Source organism: Panthera pardus, unplaced genomic scaffold (assembly GCF_024362965.1).
Source record: "Panthera pardus isolate Hobbes unplaced genomic scaffold, ASM2436296v1 HiC_scaffold_24, whole genome shotgun sequence".
NCBI lineage: Eukaryota > Metazoa > Chordata > Mammalia > Carnivora > Felidae > Panthera > Panthera pardus.
In genome coordinates this window covers 53,897,537-53,924,354 of record NW_026526810.1, presented here as the reverse complement: position 1 = coordinate 53,924,354, position 26,818 = coordinate 53,897,537, and the positions used below count along the sequence as shown (strand labels likewise).

Sequence of the window (26,818 nt, the reverse complement as noted above, 5' to 3'; positions counted from 1 at the left end):
TGCTGTATTGGATATCAAAACTAATAAAATGACCACATGTAGTACAGGGTGATGCTGGCTTGAGTATAAAGTAAATAGGTCAGTAGAACAGAATGGAGAGGATACCGTGGATTCAGATATATATATGGACACTTAATTTGGAGGAAATGGCAGAGGAATATGGAAAGGATGATCTTTTAAAACTGTAGTAGCCTCATTGAATATCCACATGGGAAAAAGCCAAAACTTCATTTATTTACTCATTATACATAGAAATAATGTCTGTGAGATTATAGACCTAATTGTGAAAAGCTAAATAATCCAACTCTTGTAATATACAAGAATATATGTATGATCTCACATTAGGAAAAGATTTCAGTATAATAGAAGAAAATAATCATTAAAGATTAATACACTTTATTAGTTAAAAATGAGAAATTCATGTCTTTAGGACGTTAAGCAAGTGAAAATGTATGGTACAGTGAGAGAACAGATATTTGCAATATCTAAGGACCTATGTCCAGAAAATGTAGAGATGTCTGTATATTAATGAGAGTTAAACAGTCCCATAAAAAATAGTCAAGGGGTGCCTGGGTGGCTCAGTTGGTTGAGCGTCCAACTTCGGCTCAGGTCATGATCTCTCAGCTCGTGAGTTCGAGCCCTGCATTGGGCTCTGTGCTAACAGCTCAGAGCCTGGAGCCTGCTTTGGATTCTGTGTGTCGCTCTCTTTCTGCTCCTAACCCACTTGCGTTCTGTCTCTGTCTCTCTCAAAAATAGACATTAAAAAAAAAAAAAAGTTTTTTTTTTTTTAAATAGTCGAGTTTTAGAGGTACTTCATAAAAAAGGATGTTGAACATCTCATTCTTGGTCAGAGAAATACAAAGCAAATCCACAGCAAGATTCCATGGCATGCCTGCCAGAATAGTTAAAATTAAAATTTTATGATGGAAATGTTAATTGGTATAACCATTTGGGAAAATAGTTTGGCAATATTTTCTAAAGTTGATGATTCACATGCCCTAGATTTAATTGTTTGCAATGTAATCAGCAGAAGTACTTTTTTTAGGATTGTTTGTGGTACCATGATTCATAGAAGCTAAAACATGAAAGGTATTTTAATATCCCAGATATTTTACCCCAGATATTTTAATAACATTAGAATGGATAATAGTATGAATAATCAGAGTAGTACATGACAGTAAAAATAATTACATGGGTAGCTGGAACAGCATGGTTGCATTTTACAAATAATATGTTGGGCTAAGAAGAAGTGTAGGCAGAGTAATACATCTCTGTGGTTACATTTATATAACTTTCAAAATTGGGCAAAATTAAGCTGTGATATTTAGGGGTGTGTTACTCGGCTTGAAAAAGGAAAGTGGAGAGGAGGCTATCATGTAAGTGATTCTCTTATGGAAAGGAATTGTGACTGAGAAAGGTCATGCAAGAGGGGTTGTTGGCAGTATTTCATTTCTTGACCTGTATAGTGTTAATACAGGTATATATTTGTTAATATGTTTTAAGTTGTATATACCTTGTTTTTGCACTTAATTGGGTATTACATTTCACAATAAAAAGGTTTAAAACACATACAAAAATGGAGGGAGAGGAATATAGTATGCTGATTACTAGCATAGCAGTTTTCTAGGACTTAGCATAGCAGTTTTCTAGGACTTCTGTATCTAAAACTGTTCATTTATGGCGCAACTGCTATGGTCCCTGCTAAGAGTGACAAGAGGTAAGATACAATTAAAATGAAGTCCCATGTCTAAGAAGTTACTGTCAGTTTGACAAAACACGTATGTGGTAAATATATAGATATGTATTTACTGTAATTTTAAGTGCCACAGTAACAATTGTGCCATAATGTTTTAAGTGTCATGAAGAAAGGCTTATTGAGAACCTGGAAGACAGTGATAATGCTAGGAGACCTTGGTGAGGTAACATTAGGAGGTATTTGAATAGAAATTAGGGGATACGATACCACTTTTCTTGATAACAGGTTTCTGTTCTTGGCTCTGGATATATGCCATTCTGGTTCTCCCCTTAATTCTGCCTTTGGTAGCTCTTTTTCTCCTGAGTTTCAGGTGAAGGGTAGGAGGATCACTAGTATATTGTGAAGGGGAGCGGAGAAGTACTGTTATCTTGGATTCCAAGCTGTGTAAAGGAAGCAAGTGGACAGTGGGCTGATGAAGTATGAGGAATTGATTTGTTCTTTGTGGGGAGTCTGTCCATTTTCATGACTTCAGATGTAGTCTCTGCCATTGACAGTTCTGATTTTTTAAAGTTTTTATTTATTCTTGTAAGAAATCTCTACACCCAATGTGAGGCACAAACTCACTACCCAGAGATCAAACTCACATGCTCTTGGGACTGAGCCAACCAGGTACCCCAGCATTTCTGATTTTTATTGTGTGCCCTATTTGATGATGTTGCTCGCACTTCAGTCTTTCATGTCCTGAACAGAACTGAACTTTACCCTTCCCAATCAGCTCCTTTTATGAATTCTCTTGTTTACAATAAGCACACCATTTTCCCCTTTGTCTGCACTTCGAATTTTAGAGTTGTCTTTGATTTCTATGAGGAATTAAGATATCTTAAAATATTTTAAGAAGTTTCTTCTGAAATACTGTGCTATCTATTTTGTAGCCATTTTCAAAAGAAAAAGTTGAAATGGAACCTTTGCTTAGTATAATCCTTACTTACAGAGGCTTAAAAAATCCTTAAAGAGCTTGAAAGCGGTCAAAGTCTATAGTGTTTGCCCTGAAGGCACTTTTATTTTTATAATAGAATTAATATGTGTATGAAATAATTAGCAACACTAAACAATAAAGTTGTTATCAAATTAGTGGTATAGCCTTTGTAAATACCCATTTCCATTGTGAAGGCATCCCTGGTTACCCTTTTGAAAAGTGGAACACTCCTCCCTCAAAATACATAGTCATACAATAATAATCACTATACATTACCACTTATTTCCTGTCTGCTTTTTTTTCTCCCCTCATAAGCACTTACCACAACCCAGCATATTTTCCTTATTAATCTTGTTTATTGCCTGTCTCGCTCTCTTCCCCCAACTTAAATGTAAGCTACATGAAGCCCAAGATTTTTGTCATTGTTGTTCATTATCGTACCTGCAAAGTCTGATACATAGTAGACATTGAAATACATGAATACTTGGGTGTTAGAAGCCTTTGTGGATTATGTGATAAATGAATGAGGTTCTAATAGTTGGTTAATAGATGTTACCTGAAACTGGGTTTGCCTCTTGTTGGTTGTCCACCCAAAAGACACAACCAGGCCAAAGAACAGGGAAAGAAAAGGTTTTACTTGTAACAGGTAAGGAGAACAGCAAGAGTATGTTTCCTAAAGTAGTGTCCACTCAAACAACAAAATTGGGTAAGTTTTAAGCTAAGGGCACATGCATATTTGTGAATGGGGCTTGACAAAGGAGAGTTCTGTATAGAATTGGGGTAAAAGTCATCCTTCATGGACAGAATCCAGGTCCTAGTTGATTGAAGCCATGAGGGTCAGCAAGGGTTGGCGTCATTAATTCTCTGCTCCAGTTAGTCCACTTTCAGAGTGCTCAAAGGGGTTTAAATCCTGCAAAAACAACTCAAGAATGTGCTATAGGTCAATGTTTACTTTTGAAACAGCACTGAGAATTTTACCATTGATACAGTTCAGCTGTTTCCTGGTCTGGTAGAGACCAGCTTTTGGATTCACTTTGTTACCTTAAAATCCTTAACTGCGAGGTTTTTGCGTTTTTTTGTAATTCCAACCCCTAGGAAATTCTGCAAGAAGTGTGCATGGACAAGTAATGCTGATATGGCATAGATCACAAAAATGGGTGGGGCCCTAAAATGACTTATGTTAAGAAAGCCATGTCTGTTCTTTTTTCCTCCGGGATCCCTAACCTTATCTACCTACACAGAGACAGCTATAACTAGCTAAATAATTGGGTCAGTCACTTTCCAGCTCTGAAGATTTTACTCTGTTTTAATCTCTACATACTCAACATTTTGTGGTTATGCTCTGAATGATGTTAGCCTTAGGAACCCTTTAGATAGTTGTTTTTTAGGGGAGTCTTAATATTCACAACAAATATACTTTATGAAATCAGGTTGCAATTTTGATTTCTGCTTTATTATGAAAGATAAATTGAGCTAAATACTTAATTAAAAATTTTTTTTTAATGTTTGTTTATTTTTGAGGGGGAGAGGGGCAGAGAGAGAGGAAGACAAAATCTGAAGCATGCTCCAGGCTCTGAGCTGTCAGCACTCAGCCTGATACGGGGCTTGAACTCATAAAACATGAGATCATAACCTGAGCCAAAGTCGGACATTTAACTGTTGAACCGACTAAGGCACCCAACTGCCCTGAGCTAAGTATTTGAATTAAATGTGAATGCTTACTCAGTCACGTTTTATGTTACTGCAGGCAAAGATTTTGGATTTTAGATTTGGAACCAGCTATGTTCTCTCTGAGGACCGACCATTAAAATGCAAAATACAATTTTGGTTTCTCTACTGCTATCTTTGGGAATGGGAAGTTTGCTTAGAGAATAAAAGCTGGTTGCCTCTTAACCTAGATCCTCCATTTAATTTGATTAAGTAATGATACCTGTTTTACTTTGTGTAGACCTTCTTGACAGTATGATTTCATCTCTGGTTCCATTGCTTTTCCATTGATCTATTTTTGCTTCTTTGCTGAGATCAGGCTGTCTTTTGAATACATGTTGTTACCAGAGGGCACAGTAACAAGCTGTGTCTCTGGAGCCAGATTGACTGGGTTTGATCCTGGTTCTGCCTCTTGTTGGACTCCTGAATCTCAGCTTTGGCAAAATGGGAATAATAATGTCTCTAGGGCTATTGTGACAATTAAATGAGCTAAAACATAATTAAGTGTTTAGAATAGGTGTGGAGTAAGGTTCAATAAGTATTTGTTTTATTTATAAAATTAAAGAGTGTAGTATAGAATGATTTTTCCAGGATAACAGAAGGCCTTTTCTGATCATGCTAAATCTAATAGCATCTGTTAACTCTTCATTCCTTACCCTGCTATATTTTTTGGTGTGGTGCTTACCATTACTTGATATTAAATGTTAAATTTGTTTTCTACTACTGGATTGCACACTCTGTGAGGGCAAGAACTTTGTTTTCCTCATAGCTACCTATGTTCGCTCTAGTGCCTAAAACAGTTATCTGACTTAAAATAGGTATTCAACAAATATTTGGTTAATAGATGAATAAATTAAGGTGTATGATGGCAACTAAAGATTTTTTTAGGGGGCATCTGTTAGGTTGTTTTCATGAGTTACTGCTTTCTGTGAGGTAGCACATTTTGTTTTGGCGGTGCCTGTGAGCTTCTGTTGCCAAAGGCACCTGAAATCTTATTCTTCTTTTTGTTAAGCTATATGTGAAACAGAGCCTGAACAGCCTGTTCGACATTACCCATTATGGGTGAAAATAGAAGGTGAAGTAGATCCAGAGCCAGTTTATATCCCAACGCCTTCTGTCATTGAGCCGATGAAGCCGTTGTTGTTGCCTCAGCCAGAAGTTTTACCTACTACTGTGAAGGGCAAACTGCTCACTGGAATTAAACCTGCACGGGCATATACTCCCAAACCCAATCCTGTGGTAAGCCCAGAGTTTCATCTTTTATTGCAAGCTACAAATATTGTTTGTAAAGATAATGGATTTCAACCATATTTTTGGTTTATATTCTGTGAATCATTTTGCTTTCAAGTAAAATGTCTGTAAGCCATTGGTCTTTCTGATTTAATCAGCCTAGTTGCTGGCATAGAGATGTCATAAAAGTAGAGTGAATGGTAGTAATTCTTAAGGATAGCCAAATCTCTCTTCAAGAAGATCATAAAAAGTTGTGGGGTTTTTGTTTATTTTGTTTTGTTTTTAAACATGACCAGCAAATTTTTAAGGGAGAGGGAGAAAAAAAGCCTTCTGAAGAAGCTTCTTATTCCAATAGTGTAGAATAATTAATTCAGATATACTACATATTGTTAGTGGGAAAGCATTAAGAAAAGTTTTAAGAAATAACTCATCTTTTTAAGGCTATTTTTTTAATATTCAGGTAACAGTAAAGTTCAAGATATAAAATAATTGTTGGCATATGACTATGAAGATTGATAGGTCAAAGAGCTGATGGTTCTGTTAAGAGCTTAAGCATTTGTGATTATTAAATCCATTTCAGTCTTCCCAGTCCATTAAATTGACGAAAGATGCTTTAGTACAATGCTATTCAGTGTGGTCTCTGTGCTGGTCTTAGTGCTGATCCACAACTATTTGTTATGAGTCTGATGAAATAAGTCTAGAAAATGAGAGTAAATATTTAGAAACTTAACAGCAACTTGATAGAGTAATTTTATGTGTATTAAATCTAATACTAAACAACTTGGGTTTGTATTTTGCGTATCTTTTGTTTTTCTAGAAACATTTTACAAAAGGATCAGTCTGTGTTGGACTGGTAATTAAGAAATATCCTTCATTGCAGATAATTGGAGAAGTGCTACTCTAATGGAATGTCACATTTCTTGATAAAGAATCAAATCCTTTCTGACTTTCCAAGATACAGCCCATAATAACTGTACTTCTTAAAATTTGCATTTAAAAATTTCAAATGTTGTAACAGAAAGTTTAAACATCCTTTTCCTTTTGGAGTCTAGCATATTTTTTTCCTCCAACATATGGAATGTTTTGTTGTATGGAATTTACAGATTCGGGAAGAGGACAAGGATCCAGTCTACTTGTACTTTGAAAGTATGATGACTTGTGCTCGTGTTCGAGTATACGAACGGAAAAAAGAGGAACAGAGACAACCGTCACCATCACCATCCCCATCATTGCAGCAACAGGGCTCATGTCAGTCTAGTCCCGAGAACTGTAGTGTAAAGGTGAATTACTTACTGCATAATTTGTCTTTTTAAGTTCCGTTACCCTGTTGCTGGTATTAGAATTTACCTTGCTATCAGAATAATTTAGAGTAATTCTTGGAGGGCAGAGAAGTCTTACATGATGTGCTTATCAATTTCTTTCTCTGTGTATCTGTTCTAGAGAATAGTCCCTTAAAGTTATTTAAAGTATTAGTCTTTCTGATGCTGAAGTAATTTTTAAAAGTTCAAACATTTGTTTTTTTATTAAATTATTTATCTGTAATTACCTGGATTTGTATCTTTCTGCATTAGTGAATTTTCTAAATAACTGAAACTTGTTCCATTAAACATTAAATATTTTTCCTTCTTTACTACAATACACTATAAAGTGTGGTGTAAATTTGATGACTCAGTCACTGTCACAGGACGTTAGAGAGCAATACTTGTTTTTGCTGAGGGTTGTATAATATTGATAGTAATGCAGCTGTACATATAGATGTGAAGCTGTTGCCACTTAAAATCTTTTGCTGTTTCAGGCTTCTTTGAGAGATTTAATGTTTATGTTCTTGTCTCTATTGATAATAATTATGTGTTGAAGTATTTGTGTTATTCCTTTCTTTAGGAGCCTGATTCTGAACAGCAGCCCTTGAAACCAATCACCTGTGACCTAGAGGATGATTCTGATAAATCGCAAGGTCTGTATGAAAATTAAGTCTCATTTTAGAGTAATTGTGGGTGGGGGGGTAGGGGGGGACATATACCAGAAGTACCAATCCAGAATATTTTTACCTACCCCTTTTTTTCTATTAAAAATAGATAGATAAGTGTTTTCCTATTGTTTGGTCTGTTTATCACTCCTAAGAAAATTCATTCATGTTGTTATGGTGGGTTGTTGCAAGAGACATTTAAGATGAGGTTTTTTAAACCTCTTTCCAAGCCTCAGCAACCTTGGCATCATTATTGAAAATTTCCCTCAGGCTCTCAGTAGCTGCTACAGTGGGAGAAAGGAGGGAATATTACTGATTTATCTACCAAAGGCTAGAATTACTGTAATGGGAGGTAGTGGCTATGGCATTACCTACTTGTTTTTAGTTTTGCTTCTTAACACTTCAGACACTAGCAGCAGTACTTCCCAACGATTTTTTTTTTAAATGGCTTGATATACAAAATGATAATGTTTTTATGCCACATTGAGATATGTGGAAAAGACTGCTGGGGTGGAGAGAACCTGCTTGAGAACACAACCACCTTGAAGTCTGAGGGGATCTATATCCTGACATACTTGTAATGAGCACATTGGTTGGGAGGCTCTGCTGTAGAAATCTAGATGTCTAGTAAAACAGACATCCAGTTAACATGTTGGTTAGAATAGAAGTACCTGAATGATCTGCATACAATGTAGAAATGATGCAATCATATCTAAGAGGCACAGAAGTAATTCAGAAGTATTTGCAGTAGAAACTATAGGTAGACCACACTTTTTTTTTTTAAACCACAGTATTCTCTCTTTTGCTGTTCTTTAGGGTTGACTCTACCCATCACATGTTAATAAAACATCTTGCAAGTATCTTTGCTTTGCTATATGGATAGCAGAACAGTAAACTATAAATATTCTTAATCTTGGTTATGGGTCATGCTTTGTTTGCAAGATAACACTTTCTTACATAATAGTCATGGCATTTTGAGCACCTGGGAGGCTCAATTGGTTAAGCTTCTGACTCTTGGTTTTGTCTCAGGTCATGATCTCACAGTTTTAGGAGTTGAACCCTGTGTCAGGCTCTGCGCAGTGAGTTTGAACTCTGTGTTTGTCAGTGCAGAGCCTGCTTGGGATTCTCCCTCTCTCTCTCTCTGTCCCTTTCCTTGCTTATGCTCCGTTTCTCTCAAAATAAAGACATAAACTTAAAAAAAAAAAGTCACAGCTTTCAGAACAGTCTCAAGGTGGGACTCCCTTTTTTTTTTGGAGACTGCAGGGGTCCCTGGGTGGCTCACTTGGTTAAGTGTCTGACTTCAGCTCAGGTCATGGTCTCACGGTTTGTGGGTTCAAGCCCTGCATAGGGATCTGCACTGGTGGTGCGGAACCTGCTTGGGATTCTCTCTCCCTCTCTCTGTCTGCCCCTTGCCCACTTGGGCATGCGTGCACTCACTCTTTCTCGCTCGCTCTCTCTCTCAAAGTAAACTTAAAAAAAAATTGTTGGAGACCCCAGACAGCAGAGTATCTTATCATAGTCTGATTCTCTAAAATATTTCTTTTTCTTGGAAAAGTCCCAAATTTGTGAGTGTTAAATTACCACTGAAAGTACGTGGGATTCAGACACTGGGCAGCTTGTTCAATTTCTATGCCCTTGGCACTTTTCTGAGAACTCAGGGAAAATAAGAATTTTTCGAAGTTCAGTACAAAATTGTGTGATGCAGAAGTATGTTTCAATTCTTTATCAGAAAGAAGCTGGAAGTCTTCCTGCAATGAAGGAGAGTCCTCTACCTCCTATGTGCATCAGAGGTCACCAGGTGGTCCCACTAAACTGATAGAAATCATCTCAGACTGCAACTGGGAGGAGGATCGGAACAAGATTTTGAGCATCTTATCCCAGCACATCAATAGCAACATGCCACAATCACTTAAGGTGGGCAGCTTCATCATTGAGTTGGCTTCTCAGCGAAAGAGCCGGGGTGAGAAGAACCCTCCTGTTTATTCTTCTCGTGTGAAAATCTCTATGCCATCATGTCAAGACCAAGATGATGTGGCTGAGAAATCTGGATCAGAGACTCCTGATGGTCCATTATCCCCTGGGAAAATGGATGATATCTCTCCTGTGCAGACAGATGCCCTGGATTCAGTAAGGGAGAGATTACATGGAGGCAAAGGTCTGCCTTTTTATGCAGGGCTCTCTCCTGCAGGGAAGCTTGTGGCCTATAAGCGTAAACCCAGTTCAAGCACATCTGGGCTTATCCAGGTGAGAATTATCTTTAATCTGGATGTAGCACATTTTTTTACTTAGGTAACATCTTGATTTTTCAGAGCCCTTAGTGGGCTTTATATCATTTATCTTTACATTTCCTGGGAACTGGGTGACAAAATCTTCTCTTTTTGTAATAGGCCTAGTACCTAGAGTGAATTTTTGGCACATTTACAAATAGAAATGTAGAGCCCTGTTTTAGCTTGTGATTTTAGGTCTAGTCTTAGAAAGTTCCTACTCTTACAACTTTATTGCTTGGGATCTAGTGATACTTTGACAACTAAGCAAGGATAGTAAGGGATTCAGTCTAGTTTTTTGTTATTGTTAGCACATAGCTTTCAAAACAAAACAAGGTAAAATTGGTATTTAGTAGCAGTATATGTTCAGAAACTTGGAGAAGATTTTAATTTTGTAGAGTGTCACTCAAATGTATAAAATTAAAAAAAGAATTGAGCCACAGTTTACTTTTTTTCCCTTTATTTGGTCCATAGGATTTTTGCTAATCACTGTGTAGTATAAATAGGTCCTTGCTGTTTAGTAATTCAGGCAGATTATGTTAGTAAAAGTACACTGGCATCTAGAAAATCTTTGCAAAGAGAGGTTTTGAATTAAAATGTAATTATAGTAAAAAGGTTTTCTCCTTGCTCAGTAACATTAAATGCACTTTTATATCAGAGTAGCAAATGTATATGACATTCTTGCTAAGGTTACTTGACTTTACTAGCTTGACCACTTCCCTGGGCTAAGGACTATTTCGTTAATAATATGACTGATAGACTTAATTAAAAACCTTTTATTGCAGTTTATTCTTGATGGTGCTATATAACTGCTTCTGTTGGTATTTCTTAAACTCCTAATAATAAGAACAGTGTTTTCTTCTTCATTTATTTATTCATTGATAATTTTGAGAGCAGAGACTTACCTGAGCTCATTTCTAGTGAGACTTGACCCACTGAAATAAAGGTATAGAAATTTGTGTTCTCCTCTCCTGTCTAGGACTCAGAAAGCCATCATAAAATGTGAACTTGCATAAGCAGTCAGGTCACTGTAATGGAGACTTTGGGAAAGCTATTGAATAGTCTTCAGAGCAAGTCCCAAAGGAGCAAATAGGGGTATCTGGCCTAGACCTCTAGAAACCCTGAAAAATGATAGTAAAGTTTCCTTTAGTCTGGAAAGATCACCTTCTTTCTGTCAGACTCAAGGCAGAGGTGTTCCTGATCTGTATGGGAATAATCAACAGTTTCATGTACATAGTGAAGAAACTATTTTGTGTCTTTGAGGAGAGAGTGGCTTGTTTTAGCTATTCGCTGTGCTGATTTCCTATTAATTTAGAGACTAGGAGTTTCTCCACCACACTTCACCCTCTCTCCTTTTTAAATGATGGGAAGGAAGGACAGAAGAGGATGTCTTCTCTAGTCTAGGACTTTGAGAACATGGGTAAGAAACTTGGGAAGTTTTTGTTCTTTATTTTTTAAAACAATCTTGCTGCCCCAGATGGGCAGTATCAACTCAGGCAGTAGAAAAAAATCTTTTTTTCTTTTAATTTTTTAAATGTTTGTTTATATTTTGAAGAGAGAAAAAGACAGAGAGAGAGCGAGCGAGACACAGAATCCAAAGCAGGCTCCAGGCTCTGAGCTGTCAGCACAGAGCCCGACATAGGGCTCGAACTCAGGAACTATGAGATCATGACCTGAGCTGAAGTCAGATGCTTAACTGACTGAGCCACACAGTCGCTCCATGGCAATGAAAAATCTTTGTTTCAGTTATTGATAACTTTCTTCTGATGGTTCAGTGATTGTTTTTAAAGTTATAAGTGAGTTTCTCCTAGCATGTATCTTGAGCTCAAGTTTTGTTCAAGAGATGACAATATCTTCAAAGTTGAGTTTTTTGAAAACTGAGGGGACCTTGTGGCTTAGGTATTATAACGATGGTTTTCTTATAACTTAAAAGTAGACTCACTGTTTATTTTGCAAATATGAAGGATGCTTGAAAGGACCCTTGTGAGAGGGCTTCATTATGCCTCCCTGGTTTTTTCAGAGAGATTCTGTGAAACACAGTTACTTAATTTTTGCTGATTGTTAATAGTTTAGCCAGAATTGCTTATTAAGTAAAACAGTTGGATGATTCATTAGATTTAATTGTATCTCTCGCATATGTAAGAGCAGATATAATGAGTTTTTAAGATTGTTTCCAAACTACCCAAAATGAAGATGAGATTAGTTCAGAATATCAGATGGCAGCTTTTTTTTTCACCTTCTAATAACTCAGATTATATGACAAATGGAAAAAGTCCATTTCTTTTTCCTTTTACATCTGAATAATAGACTTTTAAAACCTTGTAAAAATGAAACCCCTGTCAAGGGAGATAAGTTAGCAAGAGAATTTTATCTTTACAGAATTTCTCTTTGCCACTTGTTTCAGGTTAATGGTAAGAGTTACCCGCAGGCTAAGTTGCTATTGGGACAGATGGGGGCATTGCATCCAGCCAATAGGCTAGCTGCTTATATCACAGGCAGGTTGCGACCCTCAGTCCTGGACCTCTCAACCCTCAGTACTGTCATCTCCAAGGTAGCATCCAATGCCAAGGTGGCTGCATCCAGGAAACCACGTACCCTGTTGCCTTCAACATCCAATTGCAAAACGGCATCCTCCTCTGGCGCTACAACAAATCGCCCTGGGAAGAATCTGAAGGCATTTGTCCCGGCAAAAAGACCAATTGGTAAGTTGGACTGTATGTATGTTTTAGAAAGGCTTGTGACTTGGTGCTTGACCAGTGGATACAGGTATGGAGTTTGTGAAAATGAGAGAAATGTAGAATTTGGCATTATTCTTATTCTTGATGTCTGTCTTGCCTGAATTTTTTTTCTTTTTTGGTAACTTCCCTGATGACCTATGATACTAGATAAATTGAATTGTAGTTAAAATTATTTCCCAAGTTTTAGACTGGTTGTATAAATATAGAAAAGGCTTAGATTTTTAATTTTGTTTTTAAAAAAGCAAAACATATTCTTAAGTACTTAACTCAGTGTTTCTTTTATGGGCACTGGTACTTTTGTAACCAATCATATGTATGTTCCTTGAACTTACGAAACCAGGGGGCTAGCAAATCAAAGTGGGTTGAGTTAGTGGTATAGACTTAGAATAAAAGGTTCTTGTAAAACAGAAGCTTGGAAGTGTTGCTTTAATGTATTCATCCCTGTTCAATGAATGAAAACCTTTTTTGTTTAACATTTCAGTGCTAGAATCTTTTAATAAATTACCTTCTTGAAAGCGTTTGTGTTTTCAGTATTTAGAGTATATATAGTCGGTTTATTGAATTCTTCTTTTTGTTGTTTCAATTCTATTTAGGATTATTAAGTAAAAGCTTCTGTTCTGTATTCTTATTCCTCTGACGGGAATTTGGAATCTCTGGCTGAATGCTGGAGTTGTGTGAAGATGGAGGACAAGCATTGTATGCCTTAAAAAGAACCCATTTTACCTTTTAAAAAAAATAGCTTTTACTGGTGATTTTCAGTCCTATCTTGCCCTCTTTTGAAACTGTCTTTATACATTTTAGAAATGTGTAAACTGTAACTGTCTAATAAGAGGTAGCAATAATAAAGAGGTGGAGGTGCTAGGACAGGAGGAAGTGGTGGAAACCTGTTTTAAAATTAGAGTTAGGGCAAAAAATCTTAACTTCCTTCACTGTTTTAGATGGTGAAGTTGTGAGCTGTACATTATCTTTTTAGTGTCCTGGCAGTTCGGCTTTATTGCATAGCCAAAAGAATTTTAGCAGGAACACACAATTTTAATCCCTTTCTTAGTATTATAAAGATTTGGTTTGGGTTGAGGGAAGTGTTTGATTTTTGTGGGTAGAAATTGGCAGGTATATTGCAGATAGGTAGTACCTGTAAGAAATTGACCCAGTGGTGCACAATAAATGTTGATAAACACAATCACTAAGAGGATAAAGTATGAGAACTGAAGATTTTTGACCTGCAAATTTTTATTTGCAGCGGCTCGACCCTCTCCTGGTGGTGTGTTCACACAGTTTGTGATGAGTAAAGTTGGAGCCCTGCAGCAGAAGATACCTGGAGTTAGCACACCCCAACCCCTAACAGGGCCACAGAAGTTCAGTATCAGACCTTCTCCAGTAATGGTCGTCACACCTGTGGTTTCTTCTGAGCCAGTTCAGGTGTGCAGCCCTGTGACTGCTGCTGTCACTACTACCACCCCTCAAGTATTTTTAGAGAATGTTACTGCTGTGACATCTATGACTGCTATTTCTGACGTGGGAACTAAAGAAACTACTTATTCTTCTGGTGCCACCACTGCAGGGGTTGTTGAGGTTTCTGAAACTAATGCCAGCACCCCTGTAACACCTACCCAGTCTACAGCCACTGTGAACCTTATCAAAACGACTGGGATAACTACCCCTGTGGCTTCAGTTGCTTTTCCTAAGTCTTTGGTAGCATCTCCTCCAACTATAACTCTTCCTGTTGCTTCCACTGCCTCCACCTCCATAGTCGTGGTGACCACAGCTGCATCTTCCTCCATGGTGACCACACCAACTTCATCTCTGGGCTCTGTTCCCATTATACTCTCGGGAATTGATGGGAGTCCACCAGTGAGCCAGAGACCAGGTAAGGCCTAGATGTTACTAGCTGGTTTTACCATACAGCTGTGTATTTAACTTTATGGTTTTTTTTTTTTTTTTTTTTTTTAATGTTTGTTTGTTTATTTATTTTGAGGTGGGGGAGATAAGAGCTGGGGAGGGGCAGGGAGAGAGAATCCCAAGCATCCTCCATGCTGTCTACACAGAGCCTGACATGGGACTCCATGTCACAAACAGTGAGGTCATGACCTGAGCTGAAATCCAGAGTCTGACTCTTAACTGACTGAGCCACCCAGGCACCCCAACTTTATTTTGGAGATAAGTTGAACAGCCTTGACATGTGGTTTACTGGGGTTGGAGATTTTCCCAGGAGAATAAAAATACTCAAAAATATTGTAATGGAAATGTTGGCTGAAGGATACTGAAATAATGTATGTGGAAGTTGAGCTCTGAGCCAGTAGAGCAGCCATCAGGTTGGGCACAGGAGGAGGTGCACTGCTGTGTGTTGAGAGTTAGGAGTGCACATCTTTTGAGTAACCCTAATGTAGGTGTTCCTTTTTCGGGGCGTGGTGCTTCTTTGTAATTAAAAAAGTGAGATCAGAGAGCTTCTCCTATGCTTCAGGCAAGCTAAGGGCTTTTTCTCCTTGATTAAGATTAAAATTCTAGGTCCTTTTGCTTAGTAAAAGTCATTTGTGAATCATCCCAACTCTCATATACTACTGATATTATTCTACTACTTATTATTATATGTGAACTGATTGAGATTGAAATAAGGCATATTTATTTGTTTAGGAATCTATATGTTTATCAACTTTTCAGTTAAAATTTTTCTTACATTGGCTTAGGTTAAGTGAATTTGAAATAGGACTATCCTACACTTTTGTAATTATTATTTCCTAATTGAATCCTAATTCAACCAGCTAAAATAAATGATTCTCTTAGTGTACTCAAAGAGAATTACTATGTAAAAGAGTGAGAGACTTTATAAGATTTAAGGGGAAATAAATAGCAGTAAATCTGTCTTGGTTATTGATATTTTTCTTATTAAATACTGCCTTTATTGACATGGTTCAAATTTCTGTTGATAGTTCAGAAATGAAGTGACTTTGGAATTAGTTTATAGAAAGGAGGTCTTTTCAAAGTTTAATTGAATCACAGTATTAAATTCTTCTCCTTCTGCCTTCTCCCCACATGTAAACATAAAAACACTGGTTAGCTTAATAAGTAATTTCGGAAGTGAGATCGTTGTTGATTGAGTTGTTTTAATTTCCTGCTGAATCTCAAGGTTTATATCTTGTCATTTTATCATATTTTCTAAACAATATGGGTTCTGATCTTTCTTTTTAATTCTGTCATGAAACTATAGTTTAGCTTTTTGTAGTTCATTCTCAGATTTCAGTCACTCAGAATATACATTCATGTATTTTGCTCTGATTTTCATTTGTACTATTACTATTACTATTTTTATTTAAATTAACTCCTTTGTTTACTTAAATGTATTTTTAAAAGCAATTTTTCTGTAATTGGAAACTAACATTACTTTTGGTAACATAGGGTTAACTCTATAAATACCCTGGAAACAATAATAATAAAAAGAATTACATTCTAGCTAGCTACCATTTGTTAACATGTGGCTTGCACTCTCTCTCTCTGTTAGTGAAGAAAGCTAGAAAATGCTGATGTGATATCAAAGACTGGTGTTTGCTTCTGTATGTTATCAGATTAAAATTGAAAAATTACTTTCTCACAATGTGCTATGGTGTTATTCTATATTCATATACCACCTAAAAATACCTTCTCTACTACCAGTTGAGGAAATAATTAATTTTAACAAATTTTCTTATCTGCTCTTTTTTTAAATGGAGTGGACTCAGATAACTGCTACTTCTAAGTGTGTGTAATTTTGTTCTGGGCTCATAAAAAGGATCCCAACTCAGGCACTTAGACATCTGTGACTTTTTCATTTAACTTCCCTTCTTTTTCTCTTTTCCCTTCTCACCCTCACCTGCATTTGAATAAACAATCACATATTTAGTGTGTGTATTTTAAAGGCTGCTTTCAGTCTCTGGGCTGGAGTACTTTGGATTTGAATCAGTTTCTAAAATGTACCTTGAATAGAAATGGTCAGGAAATTAAGAATGCTTTAACATTCTTCTTACTTCACATGAGGTAGATGTTTTTTGTTTAAATTGCACACTTTTTCCACCATGAACAGTTTGGTCTTTGCGTTTTATTTCATTTTCAAGAGTAGTTCTGGATCTTCTGTATAATTTGTCCTGTAAATGTTTGGAACATAACTTACTTTTAGAAGTTTGATATGTTTTGTGGGCAGAGCGCCTATCTGACAGAATATCACATGTTAAGGGGATTTGTTTCGTTTGTTGATTTTTCTCATTAGTGATGAACTGAGGAAAATATTTATTAATGTTAAATAAGTTAAACTAATTTCATTGGTGATGTAAAATTGGTTTTATTTATGCTTACTATTACTGTTATTCGTACCTTTTTATCCCCATAGCCAAAAATCTGTCTGTAGATTATCCCTACTATTTTTTTCCATGTCTTAAGTATTTCTAAATAATCTCTTCTAAACATTAAAGTGCATCTTTTGATACTATCAATGGTTTGAACATTTTTTAAGTTCACATCTTCTGCATTAAGTTTTTGCCTTTTCTGTTTGTTTTAAAACTATCCTTTGCCTCTTCCTAACCAGGCTCTATATCCCTGCTTTTTTGATGTCTCTCTTAATTTCATTCCATTTTGGGGGGGGGGGGGGTGGTATGTATTTTTTTTTTCCTTTTGAAAAATAATTTACACAGATCTTTACACTTTGGTTACTTGTCAGTGAATTTTAAAAACCAAGGAGTTTTTTTTATACCTCATGACTTTTAGTCCTTGACTTTATCTTAACTTGAGTATGACCTAGGAAATGAAGTCATAAGTCCAGTAAGTGTGTTAACAGCCTGAATTTTAAGGTTAAAGAAGAGAATTTTATCTGAATGATCTGTTTAACTTTAATGGAAATCCAGATTTAGAGGCCTGCTGTGTTTTTCTTAGGCCAGAGACATTATCTCTGTAAATGCACTTCATGACAATTGATGCTTGCTTGCTTTTTTTTTTTTTTTTTTAATTTACCATTTTGAATATAAGGCCCTATAATGTCTGGTTGATAATTAGATTTTAAGATAAATTGTTCTCAGCCATGAGATTGTTTAATATATGATAGAGATACAAGATTTCACCAACTATATAATTCATATTAGAATTTATTTGTAGGGTGGTCAGATCCCATGTCATAATAATTTTTTGCTACATGTATTAAAGGAAAATTCTGATGTTTTCATTTCTTGTTTTTCAGAAAATGCCCCTCAGATTCCAGTGGCTACTCCCCAGGTCTCTCCTAACACAGTGAAACGTACTGGACCTCGATTATTGCTGATTCCAGTGCAGCAAGGTTCTCCTACTCTTAGACCTGCCCCAAACACACAACTTCAGGGGCATCGGATGGTCTTGCAACCTGTGAGGAGCCCAAGTGGAATGAATCTATTCAGGCATCCTAATGGGCAGATTGTTCAGCTCCTCCCTTTGCATCAACTTCGAGGCTCTAATACTCAACCCAACTTACAGCCTGTCATGTTTCGGAACCCAGGTATAAATTTGGAGATCTTTCTAATGAATTTTTCTTTGGTGGAATCATTTGGCCATATGACTTGTCAATACACTAAGATTTTTTAGTCTCAGAGTTAACCTGTCTGGAAAGAAAAGCACTTGTAGGTCTTGATGTGGGCAGTGGTAATTAAAAAAAGTTTTTTTGTTTTTTTTTCCCCCTTTTACCAGGCTCTGTGATGGGAATCCGGTTACCCACTCCTTCCAAACCTTCAGAGACTCCACCATCTTCTGCTTCATCCTCTGCTTTCTCTGTTATGAATCCTGTAATTCAGGCTGTTGGGTCTTCTCCAGCAGTGAATGTTATCACTCAGGCACCATCATTGCTTTCTTCTGGACCTAGTTTTGTGTCTCAGTCTGGTACATTGACCCTGAGGATTTCCCCTCCTGAACCACAGAGCTTTGCAAGTAAAACAGGCTCTGAAACCAAAATAACCTATAGCTCAGGAGGGCAGCCTGTTGGTACAGCCAGTCTTATTCCTCTCCAGTCTGGTAGTTTTGCTTTGTTACAGCTCCCTGGACAAAAGCCTGTTCCCAGTTCCATTCTTCAACATGTTGCTTCTCTTCAGATGAAGAAAGAGTCCCAGAGTGCAGACCAGAAAGATGAAACAAGCTTTTTAAAAAGAGAGCAGGAACCCAAGAAGGCCCTGCAGTCAGAAGGAGAAACTATAGATTCTGAAGCTAATATAATAAAGCAAAACTCAGGAGCTGCTGCCTCAGTAGAAATCCTGAGTGATTCCTTAGGAGATGGGGGTGATAATTTGGATGAAGAATCCCTTACAGAAGAAGGTCCTATAACTGTTAAACCCTCTGAGCACTCCTATATCACTGGGTCACACATAGGTGAAGACTATAAAGATGGAGATGAAGAGCTTGGGATTCGAAATCATAAGAGTTCCAAAGAAAAACGGACTGTTCTAGAAGTTAAGACCACTTCCAAAAAAGCCAGCAATGTGACAGTCCAAAGTGCAAGTAATGTACAGCTTAAAAAGCTTGGTGATGTGAAAGTGGAACAGCAGAAAGGGTTAGAAAATCCAGAGGAAAACTCAAATGAGTTTCCAGTCATCTCTAAGGAAGAACGTAAGCTCGAATTATCAGGGAGCAAAGTTGGGGAGCAGCAGTCTTTTCCACAGCCAGAGGCCAAGGAGAAGGGATGTGGAGACTCTCTGGAGAAAGACAGTATTAGGGAGAGGTGGAGAAAACACCTGAAGGGCCCTTTGACTCAGAAATGTGTTGGAACTAAGCAAGAATGCAAGAAAGAGGCAGATGAGCAGTTAATTAAAGAAATAAAGACTTGTCAGGAAAATTCAGATGTGTTTCAACAAGAACAAAGCATCTCTGATTTACTTGGAAAAAGTGGAACTACTGAAAATGTCAGAGTTTTAAAAACTGAATGTGATTCTTGGAGTAGGATTTCTAGTCCTACAGCCTTCTCCATTGTTCCAAGAAGAGCTACAAAAGGGAGCAGAGGGGAAGGACGTTTTCAGGGTCACTTACTGCTGTCAGGAGAACAGATAGAACCAAAGCAAGAGAAGAATGGTGGACGAAGCAGTGCCGACTTGACTGTTTTGGATTTGGAAGAGGAGGACGAGGAAGAGGAGAATGAGAAAACCGATGATTCTATTGATGAGATTGTGGATGTTGTTTCTGACTACCAGAGTGAGGAGGTTGATGATGTAGAAAAGGTGGTGAGCCCATTTTTGTTGTGACTGAAACCTCAAGAATTTAAATGATTTATTAGAGACAGTAGCTTTCCCAGAAGATCACTAAGACCTGATACATTGAAATGGATGCCTAGGTTTAGATTATGATTAAATGACTTTATAGTTTTTAGGCTGTGTCAGTCAGGTAACATTTATTGAGCTTATATTGTTCTTTGAGACTTGTCTACTAGTATGGGAAGGCTGGCTTATTCCTTTGGGGGATAGATGCTTGAGAGTCCCTTTCAAGTTAGGTTTTAAAAAAAAGATTCTAAAACTACTACTCTCATTTCTTCTCAGTTTTTTTTTTACATTTTCAATGTGAAATGACTATAGCCTATCCGGTAGACATATAAAAAACAGTGAATGGGTGACCTTAGAACTTACCTACCTGCATTTAGAGAGATGTTTTTCTTTTTGGAGAAAAATGAAAAATACCATGCAATATTTTAATATAACCCTGCCTTAAGTTACTTTTTTAATTATCTCCTAAAATTAGTTTCTAGAATTTATATTCTGAATTTGCATCATCTTCCTTTGTAATATGACCTTTATAATTTCACAAAATTTTTCTGAAGCCATTTTTGTAGGCTTCCTATTTAAGGTGGTAATCCTACCTAAGTGAGAAGCAGTATGATACAGGGCAGGAGTTGGACAAACTTTTTCTGTAAAGGGCTGAATTGTTAACATTTTAGACTTTGCAGGCTGGATGGCTTGCTGTTGGAATTGCTCAGTTGCTGTTATGGCATGAAAGCAGCCATAAACAATACTAAGTGAAACAGTGTGGCTGGCAAGCTTTGATTTGCCGATGCCTGACAGTGGGGTTTGATGTAAAACTTAAGGATATTATAGCCAGCTGCCTATAGGGTGCCCTCAAATCTAAACTGTGTCCCTCTCTTTAGGAGCAGATAATATGGCCCTCTGTGGTGATTTTCATGCAGTTGGTTGTTTTAGAATCTCACTTCCATGAGATTCAGCCTCTGTATTATCTGGTCTTTCTCTGTTAATGCCTAACTGCCTTAATGCAGATAAAATATAACAAAAAGACTCCTATTTTAAAACTCTAAAATGTTTAACTATTCTAATGTTCCTATGTTGGTTTTTTCTGTACCTCAGTCGTCTCATTTGTAAAATGAGGATCTAGCTCTACAATTAGATGATTGTATACACATTTGCCTTATCTATCTGTAGCCTCATCTTTTTTGAGGACAGGTACCTGTAGGTAGCTGAAGAATCTGAATTCATTGAGTTTAAGAATTATAATTCTGCTTTTTGCAGACTCTCCCATTGTAAGTCAGCCTGGGTAAGCATCAGACCAAAGACAGTCCAACTTTAAAACCAGTGAAAACTATTGCTATCAGTAAAACTGACTTATAATAGAACTTTTATTGTGTCTTAATCAAGGGTGGCATTGCTTGGATTTCCTAATAGGGAATCTGACATACAAGGTACAGTGACCTTTTTCAAAGTAAGGGCATTATATTAAATGATCTCTAAAATCGAAATTCTACATTGTATTTTTGCACTTGTGTGACACGTTATGATATCTTTGTGCATGTGATTATTATATTGGAATAGTGTAAGGAAAGTAGCAAGTAGTCTATTTAATTTCAGTCTTCCATTGTGAAGTTTATTGGATATTATTTACAAAGCCTGCAATTAAAGTCATGCAGTAGGCAGACATTCTTCAGTTTAAATATAAGGCATTTACCTACATTATTATTCAAACTCTTTAGATTCTGTCAGGACACTGTTGATTTAGCTTCCTAAAGTTAATATATATTATTTGCATTGTTTAAATTCAATATACATTGTTGAAATTGTGCTTAAATTGGGAAACATAAATGATGACTTGCATTTAGTGTCTATCAGCTTATGGAACCTATAATTCATGGGGGTAAGTAATTTTTCCATCAAGTGTAAACAGAATTAATGAGGTTATTGGGATGCTTCGTTTTGAGTTGTGTCTCTCAGGTATACTACAATTATAGATAACATATTCCTGCTTTAGTTTCTGGCATAGTAAACACTACTTTTAAAGGTGGACTTAAAAATATCTGTAGATCCCAAAATCCATATGTTCTACTGTTTACATAAAATACACAATAAGCTTCCATGATAGGTGCTCAATAAATGCTTACTGATTGACTCTTTTTTTGTATTATCAAGTATGACAAGCTTGGGGTTTTTCAATACCTGAAATTCTTCAAAAGCTATCCTTGTGCGGGATTGAGAGGCTTAGAAGACTGGGCTACATTCTCTATTCATATCTGCATTGAGTCTGTCTTTGTGGGTGACACGGGGTTAGCCGTGAAGCACTCTTTTTTTTTTTTTTATGTTTATTTTTGAGAGAGTGAGACCGAGCGTGAGCAGAGGAGGGGCATAGAGAAGAGGGAGACACAGAATCTGAAGCAGGCTCCAGGCTCTGAGCTGTCAGCACAGAGTCTGATGTGGGCTTGAACTCATGAACCGTGAGATCGTGATCTGAGCTGAAGTTGGATGCTTAAATGACTGAGCCATCCAGGCACCCCAGTCCTGAAGCACTCTTAAAATAGAACCTGAATTTTTCTCCTTTCTCCTTTTCCATTCACCAGATTTTACTTTATTGCTCATTAATCTTAAGATTTATGAAGCTTTAATATTTCTGTAACCTGAATTTTTCCGCTAGAAATAACACTGAAGCATCAATATAGTCTGATAATGTCTGTCTAGTATGTATCTATGATTTTTAATTCAGTGCTTGGTTGTTAGGTTTAACATATGTTGTCTTCATAACTTAATTCCTTCTTACGATTAACAAGTTTAGGATCACCTGTATTCATGTTATAAAGTCAATGTTGGGCCCTGGTTGATTTTATAAGGGGAGCATTCAGTTGAAAAGTTTAGGTGTGCTTACTTCCCAATATTTTATTGACTTTTGGAATGCTTTATTTCAGAATAACTGTGTAGAGTACATTGAGGATGATGAGGAGCAGGTGGACATAGAGACTGTGGAAGAGCTCTCTGAGGATATTAATGTTGCTCACATGAAGACCACAGCTGCCCAAACGCAGACTTTTAAACAGCCGTAAGTCTTAATTTCTCTTTGGATTTTTGTTCTTTGTTATTGTTTTTGTGACCATAAACAAAACTAAATGTTCTGTTTAGGAACTCTGGGTAACTGACCTGGTTCCTTTGTTCCTCTAGCTTTTTTCTGATTAGTAGATGAGGAGGGAGCTGGAATTCAGAGGTAATTAACTTGCCTTGGTTATTGCTACAAGACCATGTGTGAATGTGAATAACCTGTGCTTTTGGAGCCTGACACGTTGGTATTAAAATACTAGTTTTGTATGTAGCTATTTAAGCTTGGGCAGGTCGTTAATCTGAATCAGATTTTTTTACTGATTAAATGAGGAAAATGCTCCCAATTTGAAGTGTTCTATAAGATAATATATGCAGCTGGAGTAACTGACACTAGCGGACTACTCAACAGAGGTTAGTTCCTTTATCTTTTAAGAATAGGCATTAAATTCTAAATTTGGTTACTTTACTAGTTGAACAGGTAAGATACAGTTAGGAAAATTTTTGCCTGTTCACATGATGAGACCAAAATACGGTATGATAACTTGCTTAGGAAAGTTTATTCCATTAGTAAGCCTTGTATTGGGGATTGTGGGGTGTGAGAGAACGATGGAAAAGAAGATAGGAGTTCTTATTGTGTGCCAGACATTGTGCTTTTTCCTGTTATCTGATTCATGATGTAAACTAGCCCTGAGTTGAGAAAGAGTAATTCTTTGTCTCTGGTGATGCTGAGAAGGTGTAAGGATAGAGAAATAGGCCTAGTAATTTTCTTCATTCCAGAGCTATTTGGAGGCTACTTCATTTGCCTACTGGTTAAGATTGAAATAGTTTAAGTCTCGTAAAAATTTAATTAGATTTAAAGTTAGCAGAATTGCTGGATAGAAGTTCATTATACTAAAATTGATTTTCTGAACATGAGCAACAAACAAAAAAATGTTATCCAAAAGATGCCATTTATAATAGTAACAGAAAACCTGTTAGGGAGTATTAACAAAACCTTTGTAAAACTTCTATAAAATGTTATTGCAAGACATTGAAGATGAATTCAATAAATGGAGAGAAAGAATAGTACACAAAGAGCACAAACTGTAAAAGAGCGGATTGGTAAACATTTACAAATTTCTCTCTGTCGGCACACCATGAAAACAGTGAAAAGACAAATTCAGACTAAGGAAAATATTTGCAGTACATGTTTGACAAAGGATTAGTATCAAGGACATGTAATTATTTAAATCTGTAAGAAAAAGTTGATGGAGTAGATAAGTACATAATGGATATTACAGGCAGTTCACAGAAGAGGAAACCCGGATAGCCAATAAACACATACTAATTTTTTCAAACTCACAAGTAATTAGAGATATACATGTTAAATCACAGTGGCTTCATTAGTTCAGATCCATAAGATTAGCAAGTAATTGTGATTTCTGATAGTACTGTTGTGTCTAGTTGTGGAGTGATGGGAACATACTGCAGGTGGAAATGTAAATTGGTGCACTTTGGAGAGTAGTGTGACATGACTAAAGTTGACTTCCACACATTTCTTCCACTCAGCAGTTCCACTCCTTGGTATGTATACTCTGGAAAAGTTCACACGTATGTACAAAGGGACATGCATGGGATTGTACATTGCAGTATTGTTTGCCATTGAGTAAATTTGGAAATAACCTAAATAACTATTAGAATTCTGAAAAAGAAATTTCACACTTTGAAAATTCACACTTTGGAATACTGTATAGCAGTTAAAATGATTGAACTAGAACTGTGTGTATCAATATCTTAGATGTAATGTTGAGTGAAATCAAGTGAAGAAAGATTCACTATATTGGGGGGGGTGCCTTAGTGGCTCAGTTGGTTAAGCATCTGACTCTTGATTTTGGCTCAGGTCATAATCTCTTGGTTTGTGAGTTTGAGCCCTACATCAGGCTCTGTGTTGACAGGGCAGAGCCTGCTTAGGATTCTCTCTTTCCCTTTCTCTCTGCCCCTCTCCCCTGCATCACCCCCCCCCCCCCCAATAAAAAAGAAAGATACACTATAGTGTATAATGTTTAAAGTGCTACATAATATTTTTTATTTAGGTATACATTACTAGTAAAACTGCAAAGCTATGCATGGTAAAAACTCCTTTTGGGAGTGTTCACCTATGAGAAAGAAGAGAGGAAGGAATGTGATTGGGTGGGCTGCACATAAGATCTCCTGTATTTTTGAGATGTTTTATTCCTCAGGCTGGGTGGTAGTTACCTGGTTGTTCATTATGTATTTTGTTTATATAGTTTTGTATGTATGAAATATTTTATGTTTGAAAAAGTAATTAGCAATTGTAGGGACTGTTTGGCACAGAGGAAAAAAAGCATACTGTTGAATTAAATTATATTGCCACATATATATAGGGCCTTGGCAAAAAGAAGCTGGTTACACTTTAAACAATTTGGGATGGTTTTGTTTAGTGTAGCTGTGAAATAGGTCTTGGGTTACTATTTCAGTAAGACATTGGAAAATATTGTCTTTACCTAGGTGCCGTACCCATATCTCTGCAGATGAAAAAGCTGCTGAAAGGAGTCGAAAGGTATTTACAGTATGTTTAATGACAATTATCTAATAAAATTGATAACATTTGTAATTAGGGTTTAAAATAACGTTAGTTATATTAGCTATGACTTTTTTCATGGCAATTTTTTACCAGTGAGTTAATAAAATCTGTTTCTTTTTCTTAATGAAATTATAGTATTAAAATGCTTCCTCCCCTTTTAATTTTCTACTACTCCCAGATGATAGAATATTCTAGAACAATTAAAATGGTTATGGAGTTGATGAAAATTGATGTGCTTACTTGAAAACGAATCCTATACTCTTAATTCTCTGTGTGATGTGAAAAAAAACCTGGCAATTTTTCTTGTTGAGATTCATGATTTTCAGTATCCTAAAAAATTATTCTCTGAAATGATGGGTAGCAATTCATGGAGCCATTAAATTTGGAACCTCCTTTGATTTTCTTAGATGTCATTATACCATAATTAATCAAGGGGTTTTTTTCTTTATCCGTACTAACATTATGAATGAAACAGAGTTTGATTATTTAAACCATTTTCCAGTTGTTACTCTGCCTTTTTGATTTAAGTGGTAAAAACAATTCTGGAGATTGGGTTGAGGTGGAAAGTGGTATTTAAGTCTTTTCAGAAACCACTGGGTGATTAGTCTCGGTTTGTTTGGGGGGGGATACATAAATTACATTATTGTAATAATTTTGCATGTATTACTATATTGTATTTTTTCATTCACCCTAAAATATTTTCAGGTGTAAGAATTTTCATTATAGCTTGTATTCACAAGCCATTGTTTATACCCTAATTATTATTACATGTAAATCATTTGTAGTGTTTTGCTATATGTAAACTCGATTTTAATTTTCTATCTTGTATCTTTTTATTTTCCCATACTATATAATGCACAAGGAGTTTGACTTTAGAGAGACAATGATTTTATATAAGAGTTTTGGGGTACTATCTGGATTGTGATAAAGGCCAACGGTGTCAAAAAAAAAAAGGGTAATTAGAGACATCAGAAGGGGAAAAACAAAACCAAGAAACTGTAGAAGACTGGAAATGTCATTACTCGCTTTGAGTAGTAGTCACATTGTCTTAATATGGTAGCCACTGTTAATAATTTTTTTCAAACTTCTATAATCTGTGAACAAAGTATGGAAGACTTGCAGTTTTGAAAAAATGTGTAAGTAGAAATGACAAATTGGAAGGTGAAAGAGAAGAGAAATAGAGGGAAGAAGACATGTAAGGATATGAGTGCTTGATATCCTCGTTTTACAAAGAGACACTGTTGATGAGAAGTTGAGATAGAATTATACTCAAGTTACAAAGGGATCAAGAGAAGAATTAGAATTAATGATACATCTATATTAGGAAGATGGGATTGCAAGAGGTGGGACAGTGGTGTGAGCTAAATCTTGTGCATAGCAGAGAGTAGA

At 36.4% G+C, this 26,818-nt stretch overlaps 1 protein-coding gene across 19 annotated transcripts in view; it reads left to right on the top strand.

The window, feature by feature from the left end:
- Nucleotides 1–26,818, top strand: part of MGA (MAX dimerization protein MGA) — a 168,485-nt gene that overhangs the window by 131,543 nt on the left and 10,124 nt on the right. For 5 of the 19 annotated variants that reach the window (XM_053889170.1, XM_053889169.1, XM_053889172.1 and 2 more), the window contains exons 10-19: nt 5,392–5,618; nt 6,713–6,889; nt 7,491–7,563; nt 9,305–9,819; nt 12,244–12,541; nt 13,818–14,444; nt 17,775–18,065; nt 18,254–19,770; nt 22,719–22,849; nt 25,354–25,405. In XM_053889170.1, coding sequence (XP_053745145.1) covers nt 5,392–5,618; nt 6,713–6,889; nt 7,491–7,563; nt 9,305–9,819; nt 12,244–12,541; nt 13,818–14,444; nt 17,775–18,065; nt 18,254–19,770; nt 22,719–22,849; nt 25,354–25,405 — 3,908 coding nt within the window. Of the gene's footprint in view, nt 1–5,391; nt 5,619–6,712; nt 6,890–7,490; nt 7,564–8,604; nt 8,781–9,304; nt 9,820–12,243; nt 12,542–13,817; nt 14,445–17,774; nt 18,066–18,253; nt 19,771–22,718; nt 22,850–25,353; nt 25,406–26,818 lie in introns of those variants that run through there. The other 14 variants (XM_053889175.1, XM_053889174.1, XM_019442478.2 and 11 more) reach the window with 14 other exon arrangements.